This window comes from Carassius gibelio, chromosome B13 (genome assembly GCF_023724105.1).
Source record: "Carassius gibelio isolate Cgi1373 ecotype wild population from Czech Republic chromosome B13, carGib1.2-hapl.c, whole genome shotgun sequence".
Taxonomy (NCBI): domain Eukaryota; kingdom Metazoa; phylum Chordata; class Actinopteri; order Cypriniformes; family Cyprinidae; genus Carassius; species Carassius gibelio.
This window is the reverse complement of record NC_068408.1, coordinates 8,054,354-8,066,065: the sequence shown is the minus strand read 5'-3', so window position 1 is coordinate 8,066,065 and position 11,712 is coordinate 8,054,354. Positions and strand designations below refer to the sequence as shown.

General features: G+C 39.0%; 1 protein-coding gene across 4 annotated transcripts; it reads left to right on the top strand.

The window, feature by feature from the left end:
• The first annotated feature begins 334 nt into the window (after window positions 1-334).
• On the top strand, window positions 335-11,417 carry LOC127970424 (PHD finger protein 3). Of its 4 annotated transcripts, none has more exons than XM_052573009.1 (16): window positions 335-521; window positions 1,538-1,803; window positions 1,883-1,993; window positions 2,575-3,829; window positions 4,891-5,134; window positions 5,904-5,946; window positions 6,148-6,268; window positions 7,012-7,168; window positions 7,381-7,497; window positions 7,716-7,844; window positions 7,947-8,085; window positions 8,368-8,563; window positions 8,643-8,790; window positions 8,885-8,974; window positions 9,064-9,259; window positions 9,348-11,417. In XM_052573009.1, the coding sequence occupies exons 1-16, from the start codon at window positions 349-351 to the stop codon at window positions 10,919-10,921; spliced, it is 4,959 nt and encodes a 1,652-aa protein (XP_052428969.1). In that variant the 5' UTR covers window positions 335-348; the 3' UTR covers window positions 10,922-11,417. The 4 variants fall into 4 exon arrangements, with proteins under 4 accessions (XP_052428969.1, XP_052428972.1, XP_052428971.1 ...); XM_052573010.1 differs by having other exon boundaries at window positions 452-585; XM_052573012.1 differs by lacking the exons at window positions 1,538-1,803; window positions 1,883-1,993 and having other exon boundaries at window positions 418-521.
• The last annotated feature ends 295 nt before the right edge of the window (window positions 11,418-11,712 follow it).

Sequence of the window (11,712 nt, the reverse complement as noted above, 5' to 3'; positions counted from 1 at the left end):
TTATTTGGAGAAACATGCTCACAAATTAGCCATCTTTTACATTCATTATTTAAAATATTTTATATCAACTATAAAAGCAGAAATAAGTAGAAAGTTACTTACAATAATGGTTTATTTAGTCCGGAGAAGCGCTGAGTAAAGTAACAAGCACCATGTGACAACGCCATAAACGTGTGCTTAAATTTGTGACCTAATTGTTATTACTTAAAAATAAATTAATGCAATTATTTATTTAAACATACAGTTGTTTGTTTACTTAGCTTTCTATTACACGTGCTATAATTTTATTATTATTTGTTGAAATACTATCCTGCACATGCTTGGCCACACGCTTCTCCCGGTAAAGCAATGACGACGAGTGCTAGATCTAGATCACGCTGCCCCCTGTCGACAGATCCAGCGCGTCACACGTTTACTGGCTCGGAGGGTCAACAGGAAGTACTACTTGTCCCACCACAGTACCCAAGCGGAAAAGGTTGTGGCATTGACGACAACGATAACCCGAATGGCATCCCAACAACGTAAGCGATAATACAAGTCCTTATTCCATTATGCACTGGCTCTTCGATCACAGTGACAAACGCGGTGAGTGTTTTATCTAGCCCGGAGTGGGCGTGCACGCTCAATTCGTTTAACGCGAGGCCTTCCAGCGGTGCACGCGACGTGAGTCGAGTTTGTGCAAAAACCGCGTCGAATGTGCCGCTAACTGTATATGCACATTTGGAAGGCGGTGTCGAACGCTTGGGGTTGATAAGAGTGAGTTTTACTCGGTCTGGTGAGCGGGTGAGATGCACGCAGACTGGTTGGTTAAGGCCCGCGGAAGCGTTTGGTGGCGTGTTTGTTTTGTGAGGCGGTTTTAATACCGTGCTTTGCTTAAACGGCGAATGCATTTTTTTGCAAACACTAACGCCGTTTTTAAAATGCTACATTTTCTGCTCAGGGAGAGTCAATGGATGTGTGAGCTGCTGGGGGCCGCGTGCTCTAGCTGTCTGTGCACGCGAAGCGATCTGGAGCCAAAATAAAAACACCAGTCTACTCTTAACACTTGAAACCAATAAAGTTTTTTTTCTCCCCCCTATTACGCGGTGCGTTTGTTGTAGGCACACAACTTGATGTTGATTTTAAGTTGTTCTTTTTTATGGAACTTTAAATAGTTAATTTCAGGTTTCACGGTGTTCTTGTTACACCTACTATTATAACAATAAATAATTCGCAGCACAATCAATTACATGCAAGTAACCCTAATCCAAACTATAACCATATAGTAAGTACATGTAGTTAATTAATATATCACCCAGTACTTATTTGTATAATTACACTGTAACAATGAGACCTTAAAATGAAGTGTTACCGGAATGCGTCAAAACTCTCTAAAGCTTAATTTGTTTAAGAACATACCTTAAAGTCATGGCTCCAAAACAACAACAACAACGTGGAGTTAATGTCATATATCCAACTTATGTCAAAATACCCAACATTAGAAGATAATGCAGTGTTCAAGATACATTTATAACAATTACCTGTTTTACTCTCCCAGAGCAAACCATACAGTGCAGGCATTCATGGATATAGTTGGTGGCCCATTCAATCATCTGGTTCCCAGTGACCAGTTGGATGATTCCTTACTGCTCGGACAGAACCTGGAATGTGAAGCTAGTGAGGAGTTTGAAGCGGGTCACGGCCAACCCGAAGATTCACTGAAGAACATGCTCAGTGACAAAGATCCCATGTTTGGGTCTGCTAGCGCCCAGTTTCATCTCTTAGAAAATGAAGATGTCAGTTTTAAGCTTGGGAGCTCAACAGGTACAGTAGTTGCTTTCGAAGTCTGCTTGTGCGTTAATTTAGAAGAAGGTCTGTCATTGAACTACTTTGTGTTTTGCAGCTGCAGATCATGACATGACAACAGCAGGTGTTAGTCAGAGTCCATCCGAAGGAGAACACAGTCAGTCCAATTTCTCACAGGGCAGAAGACATTTACAGAGGAGACAAACAGGTGCACATAACAACATGGACACATGAATCAGCTTGCAATAAAGGTTCAGAAGTAACCCTAATAAGTTCACTGATTGTTTGCAGCTGTCCATTTTTTTTTTTTTTTTTTTTGGTAAAGCTTTTATTTTTTAAAATGCAATTTAATAGTTACATTTAATTCTTACAATAAAAAAGATAAAATGTAAATTATGTAAACTTGTAAAAAAAAAGTAGTTTAAAACTATTAAGACATTTATTCAAGATTAGTTTTTTGTCTTAACAGTGATGCATGTAGAATAAATATTGCACTGAGCCACAAAAATGCTGTAGGAAATCACAAAGGGTCTTTATGTTGTTGAGACGGGTAGTTTTTTGCACTGTTTGAACAAAAAATAAAAATTAATTGACAGTTTTTCCCAGTTCACCCTCCTTTTGATCTCCTTTGATATTGTTTAAATGTCTGTATTGGGATATTAATAAAGTATAATGATGATTTGGTTTAAAGTCTTATTAAACCAATATTTTTGCCCATTTGCTGTGTATGACTGCTCATCTGTTCTGTTTTGCCACTTTGAGAGTATTGAAACCATTTTTCTCTTTCAGCAAGCCGCGGTCGTGTTAAAGGCAGACGGCCAGGTCCTGTGCGAAAAGCAGCTGGGAGTAACAAGCAAGAGGCAACATGCAGCACAAACCCAGGTGGAGATAAAAGCCTTGATGCAAAAAGAGAAGCCCTGCTCAGCCGTCGTTTTGGAGTCCATGAGGTCGACTCCTCTATGAATCCAGTAGTTGTGTTACGTCGATTAACTGTTACTGTCGGGGGCTTCAAAATCGAACTGCTTCCTGGCCCGTCGCAAGCGTTTGGATCGTTTAGCACTAGCGCTCTCCAGTCTCTGGGCTTCCAGGATGACGGTGTTGCTGCTGATGGCCTTGCACTCAATTTGGAACAAACTCAAGATGATGGCACACAGGAAGTTGTTAATTCCGAACAAGAGGTTGTCGGGGAAGTGAGCGTCAGCCAGTCAACTAGTGACGACATGCCTATGGATTTTGGGCCATATGTGAACCCTAATGAAGTACAAGACACTAACAGCAGCACCAAGTCACTCAAGCCCAGCGTGGAAAACACCACACCAACAGACACCAAAAAGAATGACCAAATCAAGACCCGGAAGCTAAGCGCACAAAAAACAGGGAACAAGAATGGCACGGCAGTTCAACCTGCAGTCAAAAAGCTTCTGAAACACAAACAGGCTCTGTCAGCTGCCAAAAATAAACCATCTCATCTCACCAGGCCAGGGCTCTTGCAGAAAGTCTCTAGACATCCCAGAGACAAAAAGATACATACTGGCCGCCCAGAAAGTCTCAAAGGAAAGCCTGTCAAGGTTGGCTTGAAACGTCCAGGTGGGCCAGTCACTCCTAAATCACCCTCAAAAATACAAAAGATTCGAGATGGACATCATGCAAACCAAACGGTGAACCCACCTGTCCCGGTGTCCCCGACTGTCAGCAGGAAACTGTCATCTGATTCTGGTCCGGGTGTCAAGTCAGTCCAGTCTCCTCACCCTTCGAAAAAGCCACAACATCCTCCCACTCCTGTAAACAAAACAAACCCACCTGTGACAAACAGCCAAGGAGAAGAGGAGCAGGAGAAGGTCAAGATCAAGAAGCCAGAGAAGATCCAGCAAAGACACAAGAGTAGAAACTCAAGGAGCATCTCGATAGAGGAGCCGCAGCTCTTTATCCCTGACAATGCCCCTGTGGTGAAGAAGGAAGCCGAGGGCGAGCCTCCTCCTGAAAGCGAGACTGTGTGGGATCCCAGCAAGCACTGCGGATCATGCAAGAAACCTCACAACAACCGGTATGTCAACTTTTATCTCTACATTTATTCCAGTGGTCATAGGTCAATACATTTTTGTACATAGGTCAATACATCCGTTTAATCACAAATTTTTCTAAGACATGAAAATATACAAATTATGTGTCATTATTAACCCTAACCTTTTTTATTTTTGAAAAATGTGTGAAATAGTTTTTTATGGTCGGTCACAATTGTGACCAGTGGGAAAATGTGTGATAAAATTGGTTATATTTCTTAGGCCAGCTATTGTTTGATCACATTCTAGGGTAACTATTATGCATTAAAACCCTTATACAACATTGACACGAATACTGAGATAAAAAAACGAAAGAAATACAAGCTACGTTTTTCAAAACTGTTACATTCTTGCAAAATACATCATCAAATTTTTATATTAATGCTACCAGTATTTCAACATCAATATTGTAAATTGTTTAACATTTGAACTTTTAAGTACTATATTTTGTCATTGCAACATTTTAGTGTAATTTTCACTAACAACTGCAAATTGGATTTATATTGTATACTTAAGTTTATGGTTATCCCATTGATCACTGTTGTGACCATCAAGATGTTTACTCATGACCACACTCAACAAACCGAATATATGTGAATTTATATATTAATACTAGACACCTTAAATATGATGTGTACAAAATATCTTTTACAGATCTTTATAATAACATACTGCAGGAAGTGCACTAAAACATCAGTCTAGAGATTTATAAATTAAAACCTTTTTTTACGGTCACTATTAAATCAAGATGCATTTACTTGAGATACAAACTGAACATTTAAACATTGATCTGTTGCAACTTTGAAGTGTTGCTAATACAACTCTTTGTGTGGTGCTTAGACATTTGTTTAGATACCAAATTGACTTATTGGTACCTTCAATTTATTGCTTAAATGTTCTTTATTTTGTCTTAAGTCATTTACATTAAACCTGCAGAAACCCTAATAAATTGGTAGTAAGAAAAGCCTCATGTTAGATCTGAATGTATTTGCTCAAAGCGATGGGCTGAAGACCGACCTGTGCTGTTGTCTGTTTGGTTGAGTAGGTTTATGGTGGGCTGCGGCCGCTGTGATGACTGGTTTCATGGGGATTGTGTGGGTCTGGATCTGGCTAAAGTTCAGCAGATGGAAAAGGAGGACCAGGAGTATGTGTGCTTGAAGTGCTGTGCGGAAGAGGATGGGAAAACCGGTGCTCAAGCCACAGAGCAGTCCGATGATAAGTTATCTGCTAAGCAAAAACCAAGACCCCAGCAGTCGGTCACCGCAGGTGGAATACGACCCTTCCGAAAAGTAAGCAAACAAGTCATCCTGTAGTAGACTGCAAAATAATGTGATCACATGCATAGTTGAAAAAAATCAAGAGTGAAAGGAAGTATTTAAGTTGTTTTAATTATTTTGTTTAACTGACATGCATGAAAGTATAGACGTTGCGCAACATCACTTTAATCATGTGAAATGTGCCTGAAATTGTTGTGAAAACCAGAGGCTGCCAAATTAATATTAGCGTGGCATTGCCTCAAATCAGATTAATCAAAGGGTTTTAAAGGAAGTAAGAGTTTTGTACTAATGGAAACTCTATTTGAGACAAAAAACTTCAAATATTACATTTGGACTTCAAGGGGGAAAATAATACAAATGTACAATATGACCCTTTTAATTGGAAAGAACATGGGATCTGATTTGTCCTATATCAACTTAGTGCCAAAACAAAATTAGTTTGTCTTTGAAGCATTAAAGTATTTGATGATTTGCTTATGGCAGAATTACATATATTTTATTCTGCCCTTTCTGATTTAGCTTTTGATTTGTGTGGTAGCCACCAGCTTACTTTAAAAGGGTTTGTACATATCTGCTTTTCTATATTATTAACACATGGGTGTAAAACACACAGTGTATGTGGACGGTTCCTCACAGGGGTGTTGCTGTGTTCACATGGATAGGTGTGTTACATTCTCCAACTATCAATGATATGGTCACTTGAATTTGGTTGGCTCAGATTGCAGTTTTCACTGCTATATTGTAGTTTTTCTTTTTTTTACATTTTTAATTTTTTACATAGGATGTTGGAGAACGACGACCATCAGAAGATTCAGCATCAAAGGGTATACATACTTCCATCAGTTATTTTATACACCATTTACACAATTTTATTAGTTACATATATAAATATTTTAATATATAAATATTTTAAATTGTCAGTTTATTATTAAAAGGTTTGCTTATTAATAAAATGATTTTGTGCATTCATTTTAAATAAATACAAAATTATATACATTCATAATTTAGAGTTAAAATTTTTGCAGGACCAAGTGTGAAACATGAGACGAAGAAAGTGAAAATATCACATGTGACCTCAAAGAAACCGTCCACTGGGCAAATCAGGCGAAGTGTTCGAGACTCACTGGAGGAGATTCTTTTGAAGCGGTGTGTGAGAATGTGATTTTTGCTGGATTATCAGTTAGAGTTAGTCAGTAGCTTTTCTTTAGTTGATTAAAAAGAGCTACAGTGGGGGAAATATTTATCTGATCCCCTGCAGATTTTGTAAATTTGCCCACTTACCAAAAAAACAAGGGTCTGGTAGGTTTATTTTAAACTATAGAGACAGAATACCAACCAAAATATCCCGAAAAAAATATTTTATATAAAGGTTAGAAATTTGAGTGAAATAAGTATTTGATCCCCAAGCAAACATGACTTCGTACTAGTGGTCGACCGATATGTATTTTCAAAACCTCTCCCTCCCCAACATGTTTATTTTACAATAATGAAAAAGCTAGAGGGAGGTTGGAATGGAAGATGCAGATAGTGTGGACAGGTGTCTTATACACCTGACAAGCTGATATTAATAGTAACTTCTTAAAGTGGCAGGATGTCCACATAACCAATCTGTGGGAGCCAGATTTCTTGCTGGTTGGTAGGGGATCACATACTTATTTCACCCACTGAAATGCAAATCAATTTCTAAACTTTTTATATAATCTGGATTTTTTTGGTTGATATTCTGTCTCCATCCGTTAAAATAAACCTACCATAAAAATGTTATTTTGTAAGTGGGCAAACATTATAAAATCAGCAGGGAATCAAACACATATTTTCCCCACTGTTCCTCATTTTTATGTGTGTAATGTTGTTCATATTCTCTTTCAATGTTTATCCTCTTATCTTAGACTGAAGGAGGCCGATATGAAGATTTCATTGGACAAGCCTGCTGAGTTGGCTAGAAGAACGGAGAAAGAGCTTTTTGCTCTTTTTCAGAGTGTTGACAGCAAATACAAAAATAAATACAGAAGTTTGACTTTCAATCTGAAAGATTCAAAAAATAATGTAAGTAATTTAACATGATTTTTGGTAATATGATGATTGTTTTTCAGTAGCATATGACGTAACAACCTTGCAAACAATATTGTAAAATATGATTTCATATTTGACATTTCATGTCTCTCTCTCTGTGCAGTATATTTTCACTGTTTGCCTATTTTCATTTCACTTCTAAAAATCTTATGCAGTGTTTATGAAAAGAAATGATCTTTTTTCAGGTGTTATTTAAGCGAGTGCTCAAGGGGGAAGTTTCCCCTGCAGATTTGGTGCGTATGACTGCAGAAGAACTGGCCTCTAAGGAACTGGCTGCTTGGAGACAAAGAGAGAATCGACATGTTAGTAAAACATAGCTGTGTTGCATTTCTAAAATCTCACAATTTATTTTTTAAACAAACAGCGTAATGCCATTTGCAAAGTGTTTCCCTTCATTAGTAAAGTAAAATATGCAGCAGCAAATTACATTAATATGTACATTAGAAAAGTAATTTCATAGTCGTTCAGAATTTGAATTCAGAATTTTGATTGTTTACCCTATTGATGTTTTTGCTGGCAGACGATTGAAATGATTGAGAAAGAACAGAGAGAGGTAGAGAGACGTCCTATCACTAAAATCACCCATAAAGGGGAAATTGAAATTGAGAATCAGGAGCCTGCCAAGACACCAGAGGCCATAGAGGTTGAGGTGAGATTTGGAAGACATTATGCTCCATTCTGTGCAGCTTTGTTCGATTTTCCAACCAGGAATAAGAAAATTGCTTACTAAATGTTCCTTTTGTGTTTTCAGCCAGAGCCTGTGCCGAAACCTGCGGAAGTTCCTGAAGATAAACCCCCTGAGACTAAAGCTGACAGTCCTAAGAAATCTGTAGATACCACCAACTTGCACAAGTCTCATCTATTTGACCTCAACTGCAAAATCTGCACAGGTAAAACATTTTCTGAGTTCAAATAATGTTCTGAAAAGGTGAAAAAATTTAATGGGTTATATCATACTAAACTAAAAAGTATCCTGGGTCTACTTATGTTAGCAAAGCTTTTGACAAAAAAACAAAAGAAAATCATAAAGTACAATAAGAATCTTCCACATTGCATGTTAAAAAGAAACTTATGTTGAAGTTGCAAAAGTAGTAATTAGTAAAGCTGTCAGAGTATAAAAGGATGTTTATGGTACAATGAACTTACTTAGATTTTTTGATGTTTCTCTGAAGGTCGCATGGCTCCGCCGACAGAGGAAGCTGCTACAAAGGTGGTAAAAGTGGCTACAACAGTTGTGAGAAGGCAGTCTAGTACGACAGAAGAATCTCAGCACTCCACAACTACACCTACATCTACATCAGCACTGATAGACGATCTGTCTTTAAGAGCCATGGAGGAAGGTCTCCTCAATTTTTTGCCTGAATCCAGGTAAGAGTCCTGATTAAGCCAGATTTTAAATGATTTTAACAAGACTTTAAATAACGTTATGAAATTGTTGCGTTAATAGGTCAGATAGTCTGAGTAGCAAAGAAGACACAGCGACTTTCCTCAGTAGTCTGGAAAGTCTGTGGAGCAGCTTTGTTAATATGCCAGCTGTGGCGAGGTTCCTAACAAAAGCTTATCCTGTCTCTGGAATACTGGACCACCTTACACAGGTAAATTGGCAGTCATACATTTTGAAACATCCTAAATGAGTCCTTTACAAATACGACTTGACATATTAGAAACGTTTTGAATTGGTGTCTGCAGGATTTGCCAGACAACATCCAAGTAGGTGGACGAATCTCTCCTCAAATAGTCTGGGATTATGTCGAGAAAATCCGTGCTTCCGGGACAAAGGTGAGAATGATTTATTCTTGGATTTGTCACATTCTGTAAGTGACCATTTGTATGTGCTCTTTGTGACTTTACATTTTTTTTCCCCCTAGGAAATATGTGTTATTCGTTTCTCCCCTGACACGGAGGAAGATGAGATCTCATATACCTTGTTATACGCCTATTTTAGCAGCCGGAGAAGATACGGTGTTGTCGCCAATAACCGCAAACAAGTTAAAGACATGTATCTCATTCCTCTCGGCTCCACAGAAAAAATTCCCCATCAGATTGTACCGTTTGATGGTCCAGGTAAGACTTTCTTTACAGGCTCATTTGTAGGATCCACATGATTTTTGCAACAAAATCTTGATAATAATTGTGGCACTCCACATTGTAGGGCTGGAGACCAATCGTCCCAATCTTCTTCTCGGATTGGTCATCCGCCAGAGACCAAAAAGAGACTTTGGGGTAATCCTGCCAAGCGATGTCAAGGAAGCTCCAAGTTTCTTGGCAGAAAGCAAACCTCATGTCGATTACCCACAGAAAGCTCCTGCGGTTCAAGATGTGAGCATACAGAAAAAAGACACTGCAGACTTAATTAAGTCCGTTGTTGAAGAACCTATATTGGATACTGAAACCGAAGAGAATGTTTCTTTGCGCTTTCTTCCTGGGGTGCTGAAGTTGCCTGGAAATGCGGCATCGTCTTTGAGCGACACTGTGAAGGGTGATCCTACAACAACAGTAACCAAGACTCCAACTGTTGATAGTGAAAACCATGGAGAAATCCATCCTAAATCTACAGCCACCGCTCCTCGACTTGATCGCTTCATTATCAAGAAAAAAGACCCCAAAGCTGTTAAAACAGAGCAGGCGCCATCCAGCTCGAGTTTGGAGACCAACTCGGAAAAGAAAGAGAGTGGAGTCATTTTTTCTCTGAGTGACAAACCTGCAGATGTTTCAACAGAGAGTTTCCTGTCTTCTCTCACGGCCGCTAAACCCAAAGATGAGTCCGTGTCCGGCAGCATAGCTGCACCTGCTAGTCAAGAAACAAGTGAAACCACTTCATCGGATCCACTGAAAGATTCTGTCAATGATGGCTCTAGCTCTGTCCCCAAAAACGAAACCATATCAAGTCCCACCAAGTGTTTGAAGACACCTGGTATTTTAAAGACACCAGCTTCATCAGCTGAACCTACCGAGTTAAAACCTCAACAACCAGAAAGTAATTCAGAAAAGAAAGTTGCTCCACAACCATCGGTGCAACCTTCTCAAGAGTGCAAAGCCATAGAGGACATCCAAGCCATCACCACAATCTCCTCCATTGGGAAAAACGAAGGTCCCAAACAGCCCAGGACCTCTTCTTTTAGCCCTAAATTATATAATCCAGCCCTCATTTTTCATTCTTATCATGCTGGTCCACCTGATCCCCAGTATTATCCTCCTCCAGCCAATCCTGCCCCTTTCTTACCCCTTCAATCACAGGTTCCTCCACCTTTCCCGTTTCCTCCTGGTCCACCTCCTCCACAGATGTTCCCTCAAAGCGATCCTCACATGCTCGCTCCACCTTGGTCTCAAACCGTCCCTCCCCAAACGCTCCCTGCACCTCCTCTGACATATGAGTCCAGCTTGCCGACCTCTTCACCCCTCAGCAAAGACGAGAAGGGCTCGGAGAAGTCCTACAGTGATTTGGGCGACAAGCCGTCCAGAAAGTCTGATGAGACCTACAGGAAGGACAATAAAGATAGAGACCACTATGACAGACACCATCACAAAAGCAGGCACTACGACAGGGACCGCGAAAAGCACAGGGACAGAAGTCACAGTCATAAAGAGCGCCACTCGAAAGAGGACCGGTACGACAGACAGAGAGAGCGGCACCACAGCAGCAGTCATTACCGGGACAGAGACAAACACAGACGGGATTCTGATCATGAGAAACACAGGAGAGACTCAAGAGACAGGCGTTCGTGATCTTGGCATCAAACTGCTCCACTTTCCTTAAATCTGTCAAACAGTAGAAGAAAACTATTTATAAAGTTGCAAAATGATTTTAATATGGAAATGCAGCTAGTACGAGATTTCTAGTTAGTGTTTTTTTGCAATCTAAAGGATATTTTTGTTTTAATTGTAAATTTTCCTTACCTGGCTTTACGATTACCCACTAACATTGTCTTCATAAGCAGCTGGTTGTAATAAAGAAATGAAACTACTGTTGTACGCAAAGTGCTATGAGACAAAAAGTCTCATGGCTGATGAGAACAGCTTCTTTAGCTTCACTTTTTATTTTTCCGTTTTAATTTTTCTAAATTTTGCTCAAGTATTTTCTATGTTTCAGGTGACAAATATTTCTTTGTACATTTTGTCTTGTCACACAACAGATATGTGCTTATTCAGCACATTATGTACAGTTCATAATATGTTTTTATTGTTAGTAAAGCGACTGAAATTAAAGTCTTTGTTTCTTAAAGTGGCTCTTTTTTTTATCATGCACTGTAATAAAAACAAACAAAAAAAAGCCACCTGAGATACCAGAAAAAGGTATTGTTTATTTTACAATAATGAAAAAGCAATTAAATATTACTTTTGGGGTAGTACATAGGTATTTCACATTTATTATGGGAAATGGAAGTGCGTCAACTCTAAGCCACTTTTTTTTTTTAAATATTTTTATACACCAAACACATGGAATATGGTTTAAAACTGTATCTAAACATCACATATTGCTATAAACAAATATTGCTAACGGTAGCAAAAACAGCAAA